This window comes from Cherax quadricarinatus, chromosome 46 (genome assembly GCF_038502225.1).
Source record: "Cherax quadricarinatus isolate ZL_2023a chromosome 46, ASM3850222v1, whole genome shotgun sequence".
In the NCBI taxonomy this organism is placed as follows: Eukaryota; Metazoa; Arthropoda; class Malacostraca; order Decapoda; family Parastacidae; genus Cherax; species Cherax quadricarinatus.
Window position 1 is genome coordinate 1573293 of NC_091337.1, and position 25157 is coordinate 1598449.

Sequence of the window (25157 nt, forward strand, 5' to 3'; positions counted from 1 at the left end):
GTCTGGCATGTGTAGGTGGTTAAAATCGTATATAGTACTCCGGTGGTTTATACATCTCATAGCCTAGTATCAGGGAATAGGTTTACCTTTAAAAACCTACTTATTCCTAGTAAGAAACAAACCCAGGGTATAGACTAACCTTAAAAGCCTACATAATCCCCGAAAAGAAACCAAAATAACTACAAGCAATCTTAACAGTCTTGCGATCAGTGTTCAAACTCGCCAACTTTAGATGGCCATTACGTTCTTCAACAAAAGAGCAGAAGTGACACTCTGAGCCATTTGTTGTCATGACAGCAGCTGATGCTTGACGATAACATCTGGCCCACTCTACTAAGTCCCAGACCAACACTAAACATTTTTTTTTTTTTTGATACTTGCTCCTCGTGAAAACAAAAGAATAGGTGAAGAAAGAAAAAAATAAGTCACTCGGAGAGTACATCAGCAGCTAACAAGACAATATATAGGAAGATGAAAAGAGGAAATCTAAATATAGCTGCAGCGAAAAAAAAAGTATTACAGAAAACACACAGAACGCAGGAAAGGTTACAGCAAACATACACAAAATATTACAGCAGACGCATTGAACACAGAAAATATTAGAGACTTCGGCTGTGTGTTTATATATTCATAATAGTTAAGTGATTTGACTTAAGTTTTCTCCAGCTTTGAGTGATTTACCAGCGCTGACACTATTGTCTGCCTTGTTTACCTTGATCAGACTGAGTGTGACTGGCAGGCACTCACCAGGAGGGTGACTGGAAGACACCAGGAGGGTGACTGGAAGACACTCACCAGGAGGGTGACTGGCAGGCACTCACCAGGAGGGTGACTGGAAGACACCAGGAGGGTGACTGGAAGACACCAGGAGGGTGACTGGAAGACACTCACCAGGAGGGTGACTGGAAGACACCAGGAGGGTGACTGGAAGACACTCACCAGGAGGGTGACTGGAAGACACTCACCAGGAGGGTGACTGGAAGACACCAGGAGGGTGACTGGAAGACACTCACCAGGAGGGTGACTGGAAGACACTCACCAGGAGGGTGACTGGAAGACACTCACCAGGAGGGTGACTGGAAGACACCAGGAGGGTGACTGGAAGACACTCACCAGGAGGGTGACTGGAAGACACTCACCAGGAGGGTGACTGGAAGACACCAGGAGGGTGACTGGAAGACACTCACCAGGAGGGTGACTGGAAGACACTCACCAGGAGGGTGACTGGAAGACACTCACCAGGAGGGTGACTGGAAGACACTCACCAGGAGGGTGACTGGAAGACACTCACCAGGAGGGTGACTGGAAGACACTCACCAGGAGGGTGACTGGAAGACACTCACCAGGAGGGTGACTGGAAGACACTCACCAGGAGGGTGACTGGAAGACACTCACCAGGAGGGTGACTGGCAGGCACTCACCAGGAGGGTGACTGGAAGACACTCACCAGGAGGGTGACTGGAAGACACTCACCAGGAGGGTGACTGGAAGACACTCACCAGGAGGGTGACTGGAAGACACTCACCAGGAGGGTGACTGGAAGACACTCACCAGGAGGGTGACTGGAAGACACTCACCAGGAGGGTGACTGGAAGACACTCACCAGGAGGGTGACTGGAAGACACTCACCAGGAGGGTGACTGGAAGACACTCACCAGGAGGGTGACTGGAAGACACTTACCAGGAGGGTGACTGGAAGACACTCACCAGGAGGGTGACTGGAAGACACCAGGAGGGTGACTGGAAGACACTCACCAGGAGGGTGACTGGAAGACGCTAACCAGGAGGGTGACGAAGACGCTCACCAGGAGGGTGACTGGAAGACGCTCATCATGAGGCTGACTGGAAGACACTCACCAGGAGGGTGACTGGAAGACACTCACCAGGAGGGTGACTGGAAGACGCTCACCAGGAGGGTGACTGGAAGACGCTCACCAGGAGGGTGACTGGAAGACGCTCACCAGGAGGGTGACTGGAAGACACCAGGAGGGTGACTGGAAAACACCAGGAGGGTGAGTGGAAGACACTCACCAGGAGGGTGATTGGAAGACGCCAGGAGGGTGACTGGAAGACACTCACCAGGAGGGTGACTGGAAGACGCTAACCAGGAGGGTGACGAAGACGCTCACCAGGAGGGTGACTGGAAGACGCTCATCATGAGGCTGACTGGAAGACACTCACCAGGAGGGTGACTGGAAGACACTCACCAGGAGGGTGACTGGAAGACGCTCACCAGGAGGGTGACTGGAAGACGCTCACCAGGAGGGTGACTGGAAGACGCTCACCAGGAGGGTGACTGGAAGACACCAGGAGGGTGACTGGAAAACACCAGGAGGGTGAGTGGAAGACACTCACCAGGAGGGTGACTGGAAGACGCCAGGAGGGTGACTGGAAGACACTCACCAGGAGGGTGACTGGAAAGCACCAGGAGGGTGACTGGAAGACACTCACCAGGAGGGTGACTGGAAGACGCCAGGAGGGTGACTGGAAGACACTCACCAGGAGGGTGACTGTATCCTCTTCAAGACATGCTGGTGAAAGACTCTTGATCCAAGATAATGAGGCTACCTTCAACTTCAATGTATCAAGCCTCTTCTTTACCTCCCATTCCCCAGACTCTATATAACCCAAATGGCCTTAGTAGCATTTTCCTATGAGGATTGTGTATATCTGAGTATATATCCAGCCACAAGCTTCAGAGAACTAGAAAGAGAACAGGAACAGGAGCAAAACCCAGAAGAAAATGAAATGCAATAATAATAATAATAATAGCCTAGCCCTAGATAACGAGGGGCGGGGAAAGGCATTACTGCTGGTCCGGTCATTAGAGGATGACTGTGTGTTTTCACGCGAGTGCAAATCAAGTACAGATGCTGCCCAGGATACTGTCATCTGCAAATGCCATTAGTATCAAGCCTGTCGCACCTTTGAGAGCTATCTTCCCCTCTCTGCCCACTCTGCCGCACCTTTGATGGCTTCCTCTCTCCCCACTTTGTTTCACCTTTAATAGTTTCACTCTATATTGACCCCCCCTCCTTTTTTTCTGAGAGGGCGCTCTACTTTCCACTCCTCTCGCACACCTAAAAGGGCAGGGCCCTCTACTCTCCACTCCTCCCTCTCACACTCCTGAGAGGGTCCTCTGCCCTCTCCCTTCTAAGCCACTCTGTTGTACCCCAGAGGTGGTCCTCTGCCATCCACCCTTATGTCACTTTTTGAAAATAATTAAGCTGACATTACTACAGCACCACCACCGCCACACTATCACGATCATGGCACCACCACTACCATAGCATCACAGCACCACATCACAGCACCGCCACAGCATCACCACGTCCACAACATCAACACAACGACAACACCACCCCATAGCACCATCATCACTACATCACCACTACATGAACAACAGACGATAAGAACAGCCAACGACCAAGAACAAGAGACAACAAAAGAAAGGAGAGGAGGAGATGGAAACTTTTAACAGTTCTATATATCAAGACACTACCATCACCCAGGCGTGATTGTTATCATCATCTCTTCCTTCTTTGGTACTCATCACGCCCACCCTGACCACAACACTGACACCACCACCAGTGCCACCACCACCACCACCCTTAGCACCGCTATTAACATCCAGTACCACTACCAACATCCTTAGCGCCACTATCAGCACCTAGCATCACTAACATCATTATCAGCACTATCACTAGGTTTAGTCCCACTCTCAGCATATAACTCAGGTGTTTTTAAAGTGCATGTACCCACTCAGGTGTTTCAAACTGTTTGTATCCCCTGTCAAATATAATAATTTAAAATTCTGTTGGAAAGCTTTATTTACAGCAAAAGCGAATGTAAAGGGGAAGTAGTTGAACGAGACAATTATGAACAAACACTTACATGCACTCGTAAACAGAAAAAATGCATTTGTCTTATTTAGTGGTTCTTTTGTTGTTGCTGTTCATTAGTGGTGATGCTGAAGGAAGGTTCTCGTTTAGAAATAACCACACGCTTGTCATCTCTCACAACGAGATGGTTTCTAGCCTTTGTTTTTATGTGCAGAAGTGTTGGTGGCAGATGACACGAACTCTTAAGCGTTTTCTGCTAACGGTGGGAAATTTTTTAAGTTGTGCCCACCAGACGTTGTCTGCGGCCATTGATTCAAGTCCCATTCGTATTTCTTCATTAACTTCTAGTTCAACAAGATCGTCTTTCATAATGCCCACTTGTCATCCATGGAATCGGATTAAAAATAGGTTTTGTATTCATCCCTGAACCACAGAAACCTCTTCGTGATGACAATTTCTGCAAAACAATTTTTCACTGAAGAGGAGCGTGAGTTTCCCTGTCTCCTATTATCATGTTTATTTTTCCCCTATAATCTACCTTGTCCATAATTACTATCACATTTGCTTTGTCTGTTTCGTAAGGTGAAGTCCAGGATCTCTCCTTAATTCATGGTATAATTAACAAATCTTTGAGGACAACTGCGTTGCAGAGGTTTGAGCAAAGCTCAGACCTCTGCAACGCAATGTGAAGTAGCATGTGTTGTAGTGGTATGTAAGATGGTATGTATTAATTGAAGTGATATGTGGGGTGGTAAATATTGAAGTGGGATTCGAGGTGGCAAGTGTTGTAGTGTTTGTGAAGTGTTTTCAGCATGTTGGCGATGATGTTAAGTGTGGGCTATAGTAACACAAACCCCATCAACCATATTCTGCCAACCTCACGTCTAATGTGTTTCTGTACTTAACTAGTATCTTTATCGACGAGTTTTCTAGTGGAATCCTATGTTTTGAAGGCTTTGACTCACATTGAAGATGGAGAACATAAATACTAGTGTTTCGGTTGCTGCGCGATCCTGCAAAGGTGCCTCCTGTTATTCTCCTGGCCAGCTGTTGCCCCTATTTTGTGTTTTCTTAGGCCATTGATCGTCACCCCTGTCTTGAGTAATTCAAGTGATTCAAGAGTGTGATTTGAGTGACTGATTGTTCTCTTGTGTTTGCAGGTCACGTGTACACAGCCATCGGGGACTATCCCAACGCTTTGGCGTCACACAAACAGTGCGTCCAGCTAGTCAAACAGATGGGCGACAAGCTTCAGGAGGCGCGAGAGATCGGCAACGTTGGGGCTGTCTACTTGGCCATGGGCGACTTTGATAGCGCCGTCGACTGCCACATGGAACACCTACGCATCGCCAAGCACCTCAATAACAAAGTGGAAGAGGCGCGCGCCTACAGCAACCTAGGCTCCAGTCACCACTACAAGCGCAACTTCGACCAGGCCATAGCCTTCCATAACCATGTGCTTCGCATCGCTCAGGACCTAGGTGACCGTACCATCGAGGCCAGAGCGTATGCGGGGCTGGGGCACGCCGCACGCTGCATGAGCGACTACGTGCAGGCGCAACGCTGGCACGAAAAACAGCTGGACATGGCACTCAGTACCAAAGACAAAGTGGCTGAGGGTCGAGCTTGTTCCAACCTGGGTATTGTCTACCAGCTGATGGGTCATCATGATGCCGCTCTTAAACTACACCAGGCGCACCTCAACATTGCCAGACTCCTGCAGGATCGTGCAGGCATGGGTAGGGCCTATGGCAACATCGGTAATGCCTACTCCGCCATGGGCTACTACGAACAGGCCATTAAATACCACAAACAGGAGCTGACAATCAGCAAAGAAGTCAACGACCGCATGAGCGAAGCCTCGACGCATGGGAACCTGGCAGTGGCATACCAGGCATTGGGCATGCACGAGATGGCACTCCTTCACTACCACTCACACCTCAACATCGCCCGGGAGCTGAAGGACACAGCGGGGGAGGCGTGCGCCCTCCTCAACCTGGGCAACTGCCATTCTTCGCGAGGGGAGTTCGCACAAGCAGTACCTTACTACGAACAATACCTTATGCTCTCCCAGGAGCTGCATGACACTGAGGGCGAGGCCAGGGCATGTCACTTCCTCGGCTACGCTCACTACTGCCTCGGAAACTTCAAGGTTAGTGTATATCCCATGTTGCCGAAGTTCCCTCAAAAAATATGACCAGTTTCTCACAATGTTTCCCTTGCATGTAAAAGACAGTGGATGCCACTTTACGTGTTGTGTTAGTCATTACACATCGTTAGTGTGAATAACAGCTTCATCATATTTTCTTACCGATATGTACGCATACTTAATACGACAAATTCAAATATACAATGTGTGATTAACATGTTATAGTGTTAAGTATAAAGAAAGTCATTAACATGCCTGAGCATTTCCCTAATTCTCCTTAAACATTGATGCACACTGCTCCTCCCCAGCCACAGAACTAACATTTATGTAATGTACGTACGTTTGTTGTTGACAGGAAGCTATCAGGTACTACGATCAGGATCTGGCATTAGCGAAGGACCTGCAGGATCGCAAGTCGATGGGTCGCGCATACTGTAACCTGGGTTTGGCACATCTGGCACTCGGAAACTCAGAGACCGCACTGGAATGCCAGAAATATTTCCTCGGTTAGTGAACAAACGTATTTCTTTTTTTATTGCGTATATTCGTATCTGTACTCACCTAATTGTGGTTGCAGGGGTCGAGACTCAGCTCCTGGCCCCGCCTCTTCACTGATCGCTACTAGGTCCTCTCCCTCTCTGCTTCCTGAGCTTCGTCATACCTCTTCTTAAAACTATGTATGGTTCCTGCCTCCACTACATCACTTGCTAGGCTATTCCACATCCTGACGACTCTGTGACTGAAGAAATACTTCCTAACGTCCCTGTGACTCGTCTGAGTCTTCAGCTTCCAATTGTGACCCCTTGTTTCTGTGTCCCCTCTCTGGAACATCCTGTCTCTGTCCACCTTGTCTATTCCCCGCAGTATCTTGTATGTCGTTATCATGTCTCCCCTGACCCTTCTGTCCTCCAGTGTCGTCAGTCCGATTTCCCTCAACCTTTCCTCGTACGACATTCCCCTGAGCTCTGGGACTAGCCTTGTTGCAAACCTTTGTACTTTCTCTTACTTCTTGACGTGCTTGACCAGGTGTCATTGTACTTCTTTACGACTCTGACGTTATTTGTATCCTGGCATCTCAGGTTCTACCTGTCCCCTCGTCCTGATCCTTCCTTGGTAAAATCTCTTCTTGTCCATCTTATTTGTGCCCTGGAGTATTTTGTATGTCGTAATCAAGTCTCCTCTCCTCCGTTCTTCCAGCTTCTTTTTAAATCTAGTTGTTCATGTTTTTCATTTCTGGTTCCCACTGTGTAACTATACTGTAGAACTGGGTAATAGCTCATTGCTGAGGTATCCAGTTTTGATTAATAGTTAATAATAAGACTCTTGCTTCCACCATCCCATCTATTCCAACGACGACACCTCCCCGCACCCCCTCTCTGCCTTGCCCAGCTCCTCCCCGCACTTTTACATGCTCACACCCCACTGAATTTCCCTTCGGCTGCTTCCTTCCCCCCTCTGGTCTCACCATCCCACTCATCCTTCCACCTTGCTGTGGAATCATCCATGCATGTTATGGAATGTAAGTGTGTGCTCGTCTCTCTTGTCGTCAGCCTCTTAGTCAACCACATCATTACAGGAACGTATCATTACACACAATTCTCAGATGCTCGTGGAGTAAACTATAGCTCCAGGATGTGGTCAGTATTACCAAAAACCACGAATTGTACAATTCAAGATTTGTATTTACGATTGTGTGTGTAATCACCACAAGTTGTATCAGCCGTCCTTAAATTATTAAGATTTCAAATCGGTGCATGAGACGGCAGTTTTAATAGCTTAAATTTGCGGCGAGAAAAGTTTGTGAAAATAATTTTTTTGCCGACATATGTTTTTGTATGGTATTGAAATTTTTATTTCTGTTATTATCAAATAAAGCGCTAAACCGACAAGAACAATAACAGGAACAGCATCTTTCGAGGTTCTTTAACCAGAGGTTTGGGGGAAGGAGGAAGAAGGATAGATAAGGATGGAATGTGGAAAAAATGGGGGGAGGGGTAAGGAGTGAGGGAGTAATAAAGGAAAGCTTCTTTAGTTGGCTTCAGACTTTTACTGTTTCCTCAGAGGAAGCTTTATTGCGCAGGTTTTAATTGTGCCAGTTTTATTAATTAAACTTGTTGCGTGAAATAACTGGAAACTCAGAATTAAATCAGTGTCTTTACTGAGTTATCCTGAGTTAAATTTACATAGCTGGGATATTAGTTTCCATGTGATAAGTTGTAAATGCTTTTTCTACTCAGTATTTAACTGCATTAGAAAGTAATTACTCACTATGCACTATTCGTATCGTGTGTACTGAGGATCAGGCGGTACAGATGGCTGGGATTATACAATACTGGGATACCTTTCTAGGACCCTTGGGATGCAGGGGGACTGGGATTATACAATACTGGGATACCTTTCTAGGATCTCACAGCGACCTAAATGTATCTACTGAACGAAAAATTTCAGCACAAGTGATTTTTTCAGTCCTAGTCGAGAGTAAGATAAAGAAAGTGGTGGGTCAAGTTAAAGTAAGTTTATATTAAGTGAGGAGCCATCCTAACATGGGCAATATGTTGGTTAAGAATCTGGAGAGAGTGAAACTCCGGGATCTTTGTGGGATTGTGTGGGCGGTGTGACTAAGGTGACCTGGTGTACTCTGGTAGCCTGCCCACAGGTCACCGTCTGCTGGTCGCCTCTGCTGTCGCAACCTGTCACCATATACAGAGCACTCTGGTGGCGCTCTTATTGTCCGTGTCTCTCTCTCTCTCTCTCTCTCTCTCTCTCTCTCTCTCTCTCTCTCTCTCTCTCTCTCTCACCTCCCTCTTATACAACAGAGTATAAACACAGAGGAAAGTAATAAGTTTGTAGACAGCATCCAGAGATGTTACCGTCCTCTCTAAGATTGTGAAATGGAAGCCTGTTAAACGTTTTGCACTCTGGCATGGTTCTTGGTATTTTATGGGGGAGCAGTGACTGGGGAAATGAGAGACAGCAAGGTACGATGCAGTGAAAGGGGAAGATACGTCCAATTCTTTGGAACAAGAGCACTTTACACTGGCCTCAAGCACCTACCTCCCTTTTAAGGGATCTTACTCTCTCATCAGATATACAAAGTGACAGGTAATTCTTTCACACTTCTGCATATATTCTGTTCTTGTTTCTCAATAGTTATTCTTTAATATTTCCTTTCCATTTTAGTGTCATTACAAGATACGTATAGAAATACATTTAATGTATAGAAGTACGGTTTATTTGCTGAGAATATACTTTAATCACTGAATTTAGAATACAAGCTCATTGCAGCCATTATGGCCCCACGCTCAACCTTGAAACCCAACAGCCTATACCTACGTAACTTCCTGATTACCCTACTAACTAGGTAACTCTGCCCACAGCGCTGGCACACATGATGAAGCATCTGCAGGGCAAGTTCCGAGCTCTGGGCAACATCGGTGACGTGTTGATGAAGATGAAGAATTACGACGAGGCTGTGAAGGTGTACCAGAAGCAGCTGGTGCTGGCCAAGCAGTCCAGAGACAAGGTGCTCGAAGCCTCCGCCTATGGCGCCCTCGGCCTAGCGCACAGGCTCCTCAAGTGCTTCGACAAGGCACTAGGGTACCATACTCAGGTCAGTTTTATAGGCCTGTACGCTCTTGGAGAGAAATGTACAATACCAATACGATGGATACAGACACATGGGCAGTTTATTGCCGTCCTTTATTGACGTTTCGCCCATGTGGCTTCATAAAGCCCACTGTGAGGGCAAAACATTGTCAATAAAAATGCCTGGCATTAAAAACAAAAAAAGGTGGCCCATGATGAGTGAGTCACTAGTCAGGGGCACTGTGGTTGGTCTGCAGTATTGTTATTACGGTTTTGTGAGTCATGAAGACTACCATTGTACTGTTGTGAGTGTTTTTATCCATCCCTGAAAGTTATTCCATCCCTGGAAGTTATTCCATCCCTGGAAGTTATTCCATCCCTGGAAGTTATTCCATCCCTGGAAGTTATTCCATCCCTGGAAGTTATTCCATCCCTGGAAGTTATTCCATCCCTGGAAGTTATTCCATCCCTGGAAGTTATTCCATCCCTGGAAGTTATTCCATCCCTGGAAGTTATTCCATCCCTGAAAGTTATTCCATCCCTGAAAGTTATTCCATCCCCGGAAGTTATTCCATCCCTGAAAGTTATTCCATCCCTGGAAGTTATTCCATCCCTGGAAGTTATTCCATCCCTGGAAGTTATTCCATCCCTGAAAGTTATTCCATCCCTGGAAGTTCCTGGGACCTTCATCACAGAAGTGATCAAGGTCCCAGGACCGAAATGTTTTCTAACATGCCCTAGTGTTTGGTCACGTCTTGCATCTTATTACTTATAATTATACAATATTATATTAAAATAGGCACTGGAAGTATGCGGCTCATATTGACTTCAGGTACCTTGCTGTTGTGCACCGGAAAACTATACAACGTAAGTCCTCTTTCAGCATGTAAGAATCCGTCATTAACCAACACATGTTTGGTGTGCAAGTGTGACTCTCTCTGTAAAGTGCACTCTTCCACTAAACATTCTTACACCCACACATCAACACAACTGTCCCACCTAACATTCTTGCACCCCACACCTCAGCGAAGAGGCGGGGCCAGGAGCTGAGTCTCGATCCCTGCAACCACAATTAGGCGAGTACACCTGTCCCACCTAACATTCTTACACCCACACCTCAGTGAAGAGGCAGGGCCAGGAGCTGAGTCTCGACTCCTGCAACCACAGTTAGGTGAGTATACCTGTCCCACCTAACATTCTTACACCCCCTCCCTCCACACACATACACGAGACTAGTTATGAACTACCAAGCGAGGCTAAAGAAACTGATTTTAACTCTCTGGAGGACATAAGAATCAGGGAGAGACATTATAACAACATAAAATTCTCAGAGGAATTGATAGGGTAAATAGGTATAGACTGTTTGAGAGGCGGGAAGTTTAAGACACACATGAGCCACAGGGAAGTCAGGAAGTATATCTTCAGTCTCAGGGTGGACGGGAAGTGGAATTACCTCGACGAGGAAGCTGAGGCAAACTCCTTACAGAGTTTTAGGAATAGGTACAATACGACTCACTAGACTAGAAGACAGTGAATCTGGCAAGCGGCAAATTTAGAGAAGGGGCCAGGAGCTATGCTTCCACCCCTGCAATTACAACTAGGTGAGCGCACACACACACACACACACACACACACACACACACACACACGGGGAGAGAGAGGGTCTAGTAGCAACCGGTGAAGAGGCGGGGCCAGGAGCTAGGACTCGACCCCTGCAACCACAAATAGGTGAGTACAAATAGGTGAGTACACACACACACACACACACACACACACACACACACACACACACACACACACCTGTATTTTCTATCTCATAATTTTCCTGACACCATTCTCTAATATAAACTGACAGTGTGTGTTTCCCCCTGAGCTGACTCTCCACCTCTTCCTCAGGAGCTGACGATCCGGCAGGAGATGGGAGACATCAAGGGAGAATGCAAGGCCCATGGGCACCTAGGTGCTGTGCACATGTCCCTTGCTAACTACACCAACGCTATGAAGTGCTATGAGGAACAGCTAGAGCGAGCTAAGGAGCTGAAGGTAGGTACCCTGTGTGTGTGTGTGTGTGTGTGTGTGTGTGTGTGTGTGTGTGTGTGTTTATGTGTGCGTGTGTGTGTGTGTGTGTGTGTGTGTGTTGGGCATGTAGGTGCTGTGTGTGTGTGTGTGTGTGTTGGGCATGTAGGTGCTGTGTGTGTGTGTGTGTGTGTGTGTGTTGGGCATGTAGGTGCTGTGTGTGTGTTGGATATGAAGGCGTTTCAGGTCTGTCTGTAGGTTCCTTTGTGCCAGGCTCATCTCTCCTGGATGTAAGTTAGGTTAGATATTCACCTCATTCAAAGTCATCAGGTGGTGGGTGCACTTCACTATTTTATCATCATTGAGGGTCGAGGTAGGCAATGTTATTACAGGTAAATGGCTCAAAAGATGCAGGAGTGGTTGGTCTCTATCCACACCCAGCATAAGGATTGTTGGTGCCTGCTACATTTTGGGGTCCAGGGTAATGAGAGTCAGATGCTGAGGCAGAAGCTGCAGACTTTTGCCTCACATTGACTACATTAATAATAATAATTAAGATAAGATAAGATAAGATAAGATTTCGTTCGGATTTTTAACCCCGGAGGGTTAGCCACCCAGGATAACCCAAGAAAGTCAGTGCGTCATCGAGGACTGTCTAACTTATTTCCATTGGGGTCCTTAATCTTGTCCCCCAGGATGCAACCCACACCAGTCGACTAACACCCAGGTACCTATTTGCTGCTAGGTGAACAGGACAATAGGTGTAAGGAAACGTGTCGAAATGTTTCCACCCGCCGGGAATCGAACCCGGGCCCTCCGTGTGTGAAGCGGGAGCTTTAGCCACCAGGCCACCGGCATACACATAATGTAGATACATGGGTAGGTACACAAGTGAAATAATAGGCACAAAAGTCACTAATTATGCTATGTATTTTGGGTATGTTGGACCCAGTATAAAAGCAACAGGCTGTGTAGGACTTGGCAAGTTGTAACTTTTGTTCTTTAAACTCCATAATTCCTTCCTTCCTCTGATCATAAGGAAGGGATGGGAGTAGCTGGTCGTAAAGGTTCCTTATTGTGTTTTAGGCATATTGTTCAAGCCTCTATCATGTCTCATAGAAGATCCAGCAGCTTCTGGTGTGTTTATATATTGAGTGTTTTAGAGAGTGCTAAGCAGCTAGAGTATTTGTATACATCCATGTATAGGACTCTGGTGTTAATTATGCCATCTCAGGGCAGGTGTATTTGTGACTGTCCAACATTGTCTGTTTACAAACCACACATTCAGCATTTTCTGTTCATTTCCTAACAACTTTTCATTTGTTGGGTTTTATTCTTTCCTTGTGGTATTTTGCTTTTTCCACAACCCCCTGACCTAATCCACACACTGCCCTTCTCTCAGGACGCATCTTTGGAGGCCCAAGCCTTTGGTAACCTTGGCATCGCGCGGCTTAACATGGGGCATTTCGAAGATGCCATCGGGTACCTGGAGCAGCAACTTGCCACACTGGAGCAGCTCTCTACCACCACTGCTGTCGTCGACAAAGGTCGTGCCTTTGGCAACCTTGGCGACTGCTACGATGCTCTTGGAGACTCAGATGAAGCCATTAAGTGTCACGAGCAGGTTAGTGACACCACACCACCTTGTGTCCTCAAGTTTGTTGTCATCACTGAGAAAGCTATATTCATGCCTCCCTTCCTGTCTTTCCCTGTCCCTCACCTGAAGGAGGGGTGTTAATGTTGCAGTTTAAAAACTGTAGTGTAAAACACCCTTCTGGCAAGACAGTAATGGAGTGAATGATGGTGAAAGTTTTTCTTTTTCGGGCCACCCTGCCTTGGTGGGAATCAGCCAGTGTGTAAATAAAAATAAAATATTTCCTTCCCTCTCTTCTTTCTATCCCTCTTTCATTTTGTGCCTTCTTCCCTCTCTCCATTCCTCCCTTTCCCTTCCATCTTTGGTTGTTTCCAACCATCTCAATGGTTCGGCTATCTCACTACTCGTATTACTCTTTCCTTCCCACATTATTTTAATATGACAAATTAAATGTTCTAGCTCATGAATTTGATAGAAAATTGTTACAGGATACAGTGTCAATTCCTTTCATAATGCAGAACGTTGTGTCCAGCAGTCAGAATATTAGAATTTTCCTTTTATATTTAATGCCTACCATACCTGCTTCAGTTGATTTAAATTTTTTTCATTTTGAATTAATTTTCTCCACGTTTATTTTCATCAAAAACTTGCATTTAGATTTTCTATTGCAAAAAATTTATTGTGTGCATTGAATTTGCAAATATTATTAGACTAAACTGGGTTCCCTCATGCAAAACTTTTTGTTCTTGTATAATAATGCAAATAATAAATATTTAGCCAGTTTCAAAAATTGAATGTCACATTTTATTTTAAGTATTATAATTAATTTGCCTAAGTGTCTGATGTGTAATTCTTGTATTATAGAGATAAGATTTATTCTGTTGTCTCATTACCTGCATTGTCTCCTCAGTACTTGGCAATTGCTCTTAAGACCAAGAGTCCTCGGGATCAGGAGCGGGCGTACCGTGGGCTGGGCAGCTCTCACCGCTGCATAGGTAACCTGCAACAAGCGCTTGTCTGTTATGAAAAGAGACTAGTGGTATCCCATGAGCTCAACACTCCAGCTGCCAAGGGCTCAGCGTATGGTGAGCTGGGCCACATCCACTCCCTCCTTGGTAACTTTGAGCAAGCCATCTCCTGCATGGAGCACCAGCACCATATAGCCAGGTAGAGTAATCTATCACCAATTTTGCATGAGGCTACCATCAGGTACTTATAGCCTCCTTCCCTTCTTTCCTTCCTGGCACACCTGTACCACTTATTAGTTGTCTCAGGTGCACCAAACATCGCATAAATGCTGTTATTGCCATTTCTTGTGTAACTGTTATGTTGCTACTTTATTAGTCTCTCTCAATGACTGATGAAATTTAAAAACCAAGTCTAGATAATCTATACAAAAATATTTCTTGAATACAAAAGACTTAATGAAGTAAATACAGTAGTAACTGTTTGCTTGATTATCAGTTTAGAGCTTTCTTCATGATTACTGTGAAGATTGGATAGCCTCTTAAGTCTGCCATCCTTGCCATATTTTCCTTGAAAAATGAGTTGAAAGGTCTTTAGTAAAATAACCGGAAGCTAAAAAAAAAAATTATATATTTTTTTTATTAACACACTGGCCGATTCCCACCAAGGCAGGGTGGCCCGAAAAAGAAAAACTTTCACCATCATTCACTCCATCACTGTCTAGCCAGAAGGGTGCTTTACACTACAGTTTTTAAACTGCAACATTAACACCCCTCCTTCACACCACACATTGCCCTCAGACATGACATCTCCACTGCCTCCAGCCTTCTCCTCGCTGCAACATTCATTACCCATGCTTCACACCCATATAAGAGTGTTGGTAAAACTATACTCTCATACATTCCCCTCTTTGCCTCCAAGGACAAGTTCTTTGTCTCCACAGACTCCTTAGCGCACCGCTCACCCTTTTCCCCTCATCAATTCTATGATTCACCTCATCTTTCATAGACCCATCCGCTGACACATCCACTCCCAAATATCTGAATACATTCACCTCCTCCATACTCTCTCCCTCCAGTCTGATATCCAATCTTTCATCACCTAATCTTTTTGTTATCCTCATGGCCTTACTCTTTCCTGTATTCCCTATTAATTTTCTTCTTTTGCATACCCGACCAAATTCATCCACCAACCTCTGCAACTTCTTTTCAGAATCTCCCAAGAGCACAGTGTCATCAGCAGAGAGCAACTGTGACAACTCCCACTTTATGTATGATTCTTTATCTTTTAACTCCACGCCTATTGCCAAGACCCTTGCATTTACTTCTCTTACAACCCCATCTATAAATATATTAAACAACCACGGTGACATCACACATCCTTGTCTAAGGCCTACTTTTCCTGGGAAATAATCTCCCTCTTTCCTACATACTCTAACTTGAGCCTCACTATCCTCGTAAAAACTCTTCACTGCTTTCAGTAACCTACCTCCCACACCATACACTTGCAACATCTGCCACATTGCCCCCCTATCCACCCTGGCATACGCCTTTTCCAAATCCATAAATGCCACAAAGACCTCTTTAGCCTTATCTAAATACTGTTCACTTATATGTTTCACTGTAAACACCTGGTCCACACACCCCCTACCTTTCCTAAAGCCTCCTTGTTCATCTGCTATCCTATTCTCTGTCTTACTCTTAATTCTTTCAATAATAACTCTACCATACACTTTACCAGGTATACTCAACAGACTTATCCCCCTATAATTTTTGCACTCTCTTTTGTCCCCTTTGCCTTTATACAAAGGAACTATGCATGCTCTCTGCCAATCCCTAGGTACCTTACCCTCTTCCATACATTTATTAAATAATTGCACCAACCACTCCAAAACTATATCCCCACCTGCTTTTAACATTTCTATCTTTATCCCATCAATCCCGGCTGCCTTACCCCCTTTCATTTTACCTACTGCCTCACGAACTTCCCCCACACTCACACCTCTAACTCTCCATTTAATAACTCTCCTCTCGTATTTTTAACTGACAAATCTATTTGTTCTCTAGGCTTCCTTAACTTGTTAATCTCACTCCAAAACTTTTTCTTATTTTCAACAAAATTTGTTGATGACATCTCACCCACTTTCTCATTTGCTCTCTTTTTACATTGCTTCACCACTCTCTTAACCTCTCTCTTTTTCTCCATATACTCTTCCCTCCTTGCATCACTTCTACTTTGTAAAAACTTCTCATATGCTAACTTTTTCTCCCTTACTACTCTCTTTACATCATCATTCCACCAATCGCTCCTCTTCCCTCCCGCACCCTCTTTCCTGTAACCACAAACTTCTGCTGAAAACACTAACACTACATTTTTAAACCTACCCCATACCTCTTTGACCCCATTGCCTATGCTCTCATTAGCCCATCTATCCTCCAATAGCTGTTTATATCTTACCCTAACTGCTTCCTCTTTTAGTTTATAAACCTTCACCTCTCTCTTACCTGATACTTCTATTCTCCTTGTATCCCATCTACCTTTTACTCTCAGTGCAGCTACAACTAAAAAGTGATCTGATATATCTGTGGCCCCTCTATAAACATGTACATCCTGAAGTCTACTCAACAGTCTTTTATCTACCAATACATAATCCAACAAACTACTGTCATTTTGCCGTACATCATATCTTGTATACTTATTTATCCTCTTTTTCTTAAAATATGTATTACCTACAACTAAACCCCTTTCTGTACAAAGTTCAATCAAAGGGCTCCCATTATCATTTACACCTGGCACCCCAAGCTTACCTACCACACCCTCTCTAAAAGTTTCTCCTACTTTAGCATTCAGGTCCCCTACCACAATTACTCTCTCACTTGGTTCAAAGGTTCCTATACATTCACTTAACATCTCCCAAAATCTCTCTCTCTCCTCTACATTCCTCTCTTCTCCAGGTGCATACACACTTATTATGACCCACTTTTCGCATCCAACCTTTACTTTAATCCACATAATCCTTGAATTTACACATTCATATTCTCTTTTCTCCTTCAACATTGCTGCTACCCCTTCCTTAGCTCTAACTCTTCCAGATACTCCAGATTTAATCCCATTTATTTCCCCCCACTGAAACTCCCCTACCCCCTTCAGCTTTGTTTCGCTTAGGGCCAGGACATCCAACTTCTTTTCATTCATAACATCAGCAATCATCTGTTTCTTGTCATCCGCACTACATCCACGCACATTCAAGCATCCCAGTTTTATAAAGTTTTTCTTCTCTTTTTTAGTAAATGTCTACAGGAGAAGGGGTTACTAGCCCATCGCTCCCGGCATTTTAGTCGCCTCATATGACACGCATGGCTTACGGAGGAAAGAATCTTTTCCACTTCCCCATGGACAATAGAAGAAATAAGGAAGAACAAGAGCTATTTTGAAAAAGGGAAAAACCTAGATGTATGTATATATATATGCATGTGCGTGTCTGTGAAGTGTGACCAAAGTGTAAGTAGGAGTATCAAGATATCCCTGTTATCTAGCGTGTTTATGAGACAGAAAAAGAGACCAGCAATCTTACCGAAATGCAAAACAGTTACAGGTTTCTGTTTCACAGTCATCTGGCAGGACAGTAGTACTTCCCTGGGTGGTTGCTGTCTACCAGCCTACTACCTAACTGTGTAGAATAAGGTGCTGTTTCCTAGTTCTCACAGTGTCTATTTTGATGTTGCAGGGAGCTGGGAGACAAGCTGTGTGAGGCGGAGGCAGCATGTGGCCTAGGCACTGTCTACCAACAGATGTGCGAGTATACCACTGCCTTAAGATACCACCAGCTGGACTTGCGCATTGCTGAAGAGCTCACTAACCCAGCTGAGCAGGGACGAGCCCACGGCAACATCAGCCTCGCCTATGAATCTCTGGGAAACTTCGAACAGGCAGTGACACACGGAGAACAGCACCTCAGTATAGCTGCTCAGATGAACGACAAGGTGCGTACATCAGGGGGTCTTGTGATAGCACCTTACTATTGCTGCTCAAATGAACGACAAGGTGCATACGTCAGGTGGTCTTGTGATAGCACCTCAGTGTTGCTGCTAAGATGAACTCATTAGTATACAGCAAGTGGGTATTGAGACATGGCTACCTGCATCAGCAAGATAATGTGTGTGCATATGGTGATCCTTGCAACATATTACACCACAGTGAATATACATGAAAAACAATTTTTATATAAGAATAACCTAAGTAAAAATGTGTCATAAATGGCACCAAAAGTTCATGTGCTAGTTCGTACAGATATAAAATATCCTTGAACGATTAACCTTTTATGTACATACTCATATTTCACAGAATTTGATTGTGTAATAACAACATTTTATACCGAACAGAACAAAAGGCAAATTTTGATTACTCAAAGATCCTGCTGCACCCATTGAAATTTGATACTAATGATGTTTATGGTGTTGCAGGTGGCTAAGACCCTGGCTTACGCATCTCTGGGTCGGGTGCATCATGCCCTTGGGAACACCACTCAGGCAGTGGCGTACCTGCAGCAGGGCCTTCAGATCGCTGAACAGCTGGGCCGGCGTGAGGATGAGGCCAAGATCCGACACCGTCTGGGCATGGCACTCTGGGGTCATGGAGACCTGGAGGCAGCACAGACACAGCTTGACCGAGCAGCTCATCTCCTCGATACTATACGCCGAGAAGCTCGAGGCTCACAGGACTATCGCCTCTCGCTTTTTGACCTTCAAACTGCTTCTTATCAGGCATTACAGCGGGTCTTGGTGGGGTTAGGTCGCAATGAAGATGCACTGCTAGTGGCAGAACGTGGTAGAACCCGGGCTTTCGTTGACCTCCTGTTTGAACGTCAGGGAGGAACAACCACTTCCAGAGCCTCCAGGATTGAGGACTCGACCCCATCTACTGTAGACCAGATCATTGACATCGTAAACCGACAGAAGGCTTCTGTTCTGTACTACAGCATAGCTGCCGGCTGTCTCTATAGCTGGCTTATAGTGCCAAATAAAGGTAAGATATTCATGTATTCCACCTAGGAGTTTGTTGAATCTTATTTTTGTTAACTGGGTTAAACAGCTGGTCATGAACAGTATATTCTTACTGTTACTTTACAGTATGTACTGTAACACTGTATTGCAGTTTCATAACTCACTGATCACTTGCGTGTTTTAATCCAACATTGTTTCACAAATAACCAACACTTAGAGAGAAAACTGAAGACGACTTTTATCTGTCCTCCACCGTAATGAAATCACAGTTGAGCATAAAACACCACAGAAGACTAGAAGACAGGTTGGGAAGAGGAAAGGAAATTGGTAGTAGTGGTAGTAATGGGGAAAACTACATTTCAAAGGGATGAAGAAACAATATGTTTTAACACACACTTTGTAGAGCCTCACAGGAACAGAGAGGCATTGCATTAGGATTATTGGTCCATGCTTGTTTTTTAATTCATATTCAGTTTGGGTCATTCAGCGGAAGATGTAGTGGAGACTTGAACCTCCGTCTGCTGAGAGCGAGACAGACGCTCTTCCTATTTGAGCAAGGAGTGCAATGTAAGAAGAAAATCGAAAGACAGGAAAGGTTTAGGTCAGGTCGAGCCATGACACCAGAGTCCTGCTGTAGTGTTCCACGTCTCTTTTTTCCGTTCCTTTATTATCCCCTTCAGGATATGAGTTAAGAAGGAAGGTTGAGTTACCTGCTTCTCCAGCTCCTTGAGATGTAATTTTCCATTACTACTTTTATTTCTATTACTACAACTACAGTTATTTTTACTAATACTATTACTACTACTTCTGTTATTACTATATGCTCCTTCCCCCCTGAAATGTCATCTAAAGTTTCACTCGAAATGTGGGTCATTTGTGAATTGTTTTATCTCTGGTATTGTGACTTAATCTTCAGTATTATTTGTCATTTGGTGCCCAGTTCTGTACAGTATTTTTTATTTAGATCTTTCGTTCAACACATCGGCCGTATCCCACCGAGGCAGGGTGGCCCAAAAAGAAAAACGAAAGTTTCTCTTTTAAAATTTAGTAATTTATAAGGGAGAAGGGGTTACTAGTCCCTTGCTCCCGGCATTTTAGTCACCTCTTACAACACGCATGGCTTACGGAGGAAGAATTCTGTTCCACTTCCCCATGGAGATAAGAGGAAATAAACAAGAACAAGAACTAGAAAGAAAATAGAAGAAAACCCAGAGGGGTGTGTATATATATGCTTGTACATGGATATTGGCAGTTTGGAGGGATATGTTGTGTATCTTTATATGTGTATGCTTCTAGACTGTTGTATTCTGAGCACCTCTGCAAAAACAGTGATAATGTGCGAGTGTGGTGAAAGTGTTGAATGATGATGAAAGTATTTTCTTTTTGGGGATTTTCTTTCTTTTTTGGGTCACCCTGCCTCGGTGGGAGACGGCCGACTTGTTGAAAAAAAAAAACAAAAAAAAAAAAACATGGATTTATGAAGGATGAGGTTAATCATAGAATTGATGAGGGAAAAAAGGTGAATGGTGCGTTGAGGTATATGTGGAGTCAAAAAACGTTATCTATGGAGGCAAAGAAGGGAATGTATGAAAGTATAGTAGTATCAACACTCTTATATGCGTGTGAAACTTGGGTGGTAAATGCAGCAGCGAGGAGACGGTTGGAGGCAGTGGAGATGTCCTGTCTAAGGGCAATGTGTGGTGTAAATATTATGCAGAAAATTCGGAGTGTGGAAATTAGGAAAAGGTGTGGAGTTAATAAAAGTATTAGTCAGAGGGCAGAAGAGGGGTTGTTGAGGTGGTTTGGTCATTTAGAGAGAATGGATCAAAGTAGAATGACATGGAAAGCATATAAATCTATAGGGGAAGGAAGGCGAGGTAGGGGTCATCCTCGAAAGGGTTGGAGAGAGGGGGTAAAGGAGGTTTTGTGGACGAGGGGCTTGGACTTCCAGCAAGCGTGCGTGAGCATGTTAGATAGGAGTGAATGGAGACGAATGGTACTTGGGACCTGACGATCTGTTGGAGTGTGAGCAGGGTAATATTTAGTGAAGGGATTCAGGGAAACCGGTTATTTTCATATAGTTGGACTTGAGTCCTGGAAATGGGAAGTACAATGCCTGCACTTTAAAGGAGGGGTTTGGGATATTGGCAGTTTGGAGGGATATGTTGTGTATCTTTATACGTATATGCTTCTAAACTGTTGTATTCTGAGCACCTCTGCAAAAACAGTGATAATGTGTGAGTGTGGTGAAAGTGTTGAATGATGATGAAAGCATTTTCTTTTTGGGTCACCCTGCCTCGGTGGGAGACGGCCGACTTGTTGAAAAAACAAAACAAAAAAAAAATACATGTATGTGTAGTGTGACCTAAGCGTAAGTAGAAGTAGCAAGATGTACCTGAAATCTTGCATGTTTATGAGACAGAAAAAAGGACACCAGCAATCCTACCATCATGCAAAACAATTACAGGCTTTCATTTTACACTCGCTTGGCAGGACAGTAGTACCTCCCTGGGTGGTAGCTGTCTACCAACCTACTACCTAGATTTTTATTTAGATATTATTAATAAATATGCAGCACACTGGGGAGAGGAGTTGAATTATATAAGTTTATAGCATGGATCTTGTGGGTGAAATTTGATTTTTTTTTTTTTTACTTTCAGGTATTGTCAAGTTTAATGAAGTAAGTGTGAGTGAAGTGGAAGCTGAGCGAGAAGGCGACTGTGGGGAGGATGCCTCTGGAACCTGTGGATCACTACTAGAGCACTACATTCAGTCAGTGCGAGATGCCCTGGGGGTGGAGTGCGGTGCAGGTGTTACCAGAGGAGGTATTGCCAGCGAGACGGAGAGTGAAGCTGGGGATATGTGGAATGCTCACCTAGAGGAGCTTGGCGACAAGCTCAACCATGAAGCTGATAGAACAGGCTTTTTGAGGATGGTTAACCGTAATCATTTGTTCAATTCTTCAAATTACTCTCTGTCATCTCTCTTCTCCCTGGGGTCAGTCAGTGGATCAATTGCTTCTGGTCCTGCGTCGCGGCCTGGTTCCACTCGTTCTCGGAGGGTGACCTGGCAGGGTCCCTCATGCCTCCGCTCCCTTTATGAGCTACTCATTGCACCAATGGAAGACTACTTGCCAGAGGCTGGTGTGTCACGAGAACTGATGCTCGTACTGGAAGGAGATCTCTACCTTGTTCCATTCCCTGTCCTGAAGGGCACAAACTGTAATGACTATCTGTGTGAACGGTATTCATTGCTCGTTGTGCCTTCTATCAGTGCTCTGAGAGTAAGTCAGCGATCAAAGAACTCAAAACCCAGTGGTGAGCAAACATCTGCGCTTGTGATAGGCAATCCGAAATTACCGAGCACTGTGACTGAACAGTGGGGCTGGGGGGATATTCCCTATGCTGAGCAGGAAGCTACTATTGTGGCAGAAATGTTACAAACAAAGGCACTGACGGGAGCTTGTGCCAACAAAGAGGCCATCTTAAGACTCATATCCCAAGTTGAGTGTATCCACCTGGCATCCCATGTTTCTTGGAAATTATCTGCTGTGATACTTTCTCCAGGCGAGTTTGTAGAGTCTCGGGCATCAAAAAGGCTGTCTCACTCATCTCAACCCGAGGCCATCCATGAACATTTGGATGATGAAGGCTCGGAGATCGCATCCACTATTGACTTGCCAGCGCTATCAGAGTTCCTGCTGACAGCTGCTGACATCTTGAACTTGAAACTGCGTGCTAAGTTGGTTGTAGTGTCATCATGTCACACAAGAGACCACCACGGACGAGCAAATAGTGATGGGGTGGTTGGCTTGACTCGCGCACTGCTGGCAGCCGGGGCGCAGTGTGTCCTGGTCTCCCTCTGGCCTGTACCTGACACAGCCGTCAAAATTCTCTTCAGAACGTTCTATTCTTCGCTCCTTCAGGTAATTTCTCATAATCATTCGTTAAGCTTGCATCATGTCCCAACAAACTGTATAACAAAAAGGCACAATATTGTGACTGGAACAATACACAAATAACTCTCACATAGAGGGGAGCTTATGACTACGTTTCGGTCCGACTTGGACCATTTACAAAGTCACACTTTGTGCAGGTTATTTGTGTAAACCATATGAAATTAGCTTTATTTTATCACCTGTAAGTATTAATGTTTCCAGTGTCTATGGATCAACAATACGTCAGTCTGTGAATATTAACAGGTAACGGATTGTAACTTATTTTCACTGTATGCATGTTTTTTTCCTGCTGCAGGGGGCACGAGTGAGTCGAGCACTATCAGAGGCCCAGCAGACAGTGCAAACCACTAAGCACTTTGCTCATCCTGCCAACTGGGCTGGCTTTCTGCTCATCGGTGCAGATGTCAAGCTCTCCAATAAGGTAATCCTTTCACACTCTTAATAATACATTTATACAACTTTGGTACAATTTTTTTTTTTTTTTTTTTTTAAATTTAGTACCAAAAATCACTGATTACAGGAATAAAGAGGTTAAAATTGTTTCATTATAAAAATAAATTTATCCAGCAATAAGGTTAGGAACCCTAAACCTAACCTTGTGTATCAAAAAGAATGTCTCACTCAGATCATGATCTTTTCTTCAGTATTGTTTCCATCTCTAGGCTGTATCACAGTTTGTTGACTCTTACAGTTTATTTTGATCACAGCTTTCCATTCCTCTCTCTTGCATTCCCTACACATTCCATTTGTTCTTAAACTAATTCCAGCTTCTCCACAGGTGGCATTGATGGGACAGGCACTATGTGAACTGCTGAGAACACCAGACAAGTGCCGGGATGCCCTCAGAGTCACACTGCACCTGGTATGTACTACCAGTGCTGTTAATAAAATGAAGGAAAGGGAGGAAGAGAGAGAATTAGTTTAATAACTTTATTATGCACCCAATACCCATCCTGTGGGTGGTAGCCAAAAGATTAAGAGGCACATAATGAGTCCAGCGACTGGGCCCCAAAGTTTTGATAGCTACAAAAAAAAAGTTAGCAATAATAAATTATTTACAAGGTTATATCTAGTTATAATTGTAAAGATTTATTTATGCAGACATGAATTAAGTGAAAAAAAATCAGAGTGTAGCTTATATGTGGATTTGAATAATTTACAAGAGTCAAAAATCAGGTTATTTTTCCAGAATGGCTGGTAATATGCCACTGTGGATAAAATACTTTGACTTAAGTGCTTTTATATACTGTATAGATATATAAATTTTGGTGGATAGAAGCTTCCCTACCCAAGGATGTGGCTTTCTCCATGCAATTAACATCCAATTCCTAGCCAGAACCAATGGTTCTTAACATCATCCACAGCACTAAGTCACTGGTACTGTGTGTGTTACCTCACACTTATGTACTCACCACTTTGTTTACAGAGGTTGAGCTCCAGCTACACATAATTACAGGAGTTATTTAACATCTTAGTCATTATTACTTTTGATACCATGTATGGAGTCTGCTTTTCCTACATTGATTCTTAATTCTCCTACTGTTTTGCAAAAAAGCCTAGCTCTGAAAATGGTGATTGTTCCTTGTGTTCTAGTCTTTTGCATGTCAAAATTATCCCTAACTGTTTTGTCCATAATCCCTGAGCATCTTGCACATTGTGATCATATCTCCTCTGTTTTAGCTCTTGCAGTAAGGTTTAGCTATACTCGAATATCCTCACAGCTTATCATTCAGTTCTGGAACCAGGATGGTAGGTAACCTCTGCACAGGATATTTTTGTTTTACCCAGTAAGGACTCCATACTGGTACTGTGTAAAGCATTTGTCTTAAGAATATTACATGCAACACCAAAGTGGGTTCATTTTGATTCTTGATAGCAGTTTTTACATTTTTAAACTTTATATATGGTGTTGATGTTATCCATCTTTATTTGGCTCTTGAAGTTATCCATTTTCTGGCTCACATCTTCATCACTTTGCATTTGTTAGCATATAAATTCAGTAGCCATTTGTCGAACCATTCTCAGTTTTTGCAGTTTCTAAACT

General features: G+C 44.2%; 1 protein-coding gene across 6 annotated transcripts in view; it reads left to right on the forward strand.

The window, feature by feature from the left end:
* LOC128696639 (tetratricopeptide repeat protein 28) overlaps nucleotides 1-25157 on the forward strand; it is a 476495-nt gene that overhangs the window by 434052 nt on the left and 17286 nt on the right. For all 6 annotated transcript variants that reach the window (XM_070094432.1, XM_070094429.1, XM_070094431.1 and 3 more), the window contains 11 exons: nucleotides 5003-5994; nucleotides 6347-6497; nucleotides 9369-9601; nucleotides 11473-11619; nucleotides 12995-13216; nucleotides 14097-14353; nucleotides 17880-18135; nucleotides 18616-19177; nucleotides 21816-23080; nucleotides 23409-23534; nucleotides 23892-23975. In XM_070094432.1, coding sequence (XP_069950533.1) covers nucleotides 5003-5994; nucleotides 6347-6497; nucleotides 9369-9601; nucleotides 11473-11619; nucleotides 12995-13216; nucleotides 14097-14353; nucleotides 17880-18135; nucleotides 18616-19177; nucleotides 21816-23080; nucleotides 23409-23534; nucleotides 23892-23975 — 4295 coding nt within the window. The remainder of the gene's footprint in view (nucleotides 1-5002; nucleotides 5995-6346; nucleotides 6498-9368; nucleotides 9602-11472; nucleotides 11620-12994; nucleotides 13217-14096; nucleotides 14354-17879; nucleotides 18136-18615; nucleotides 19178-21815; nucleotides 23081-23408; nucleotides 23535-23891; nucleotides 23976-25157) is intronic.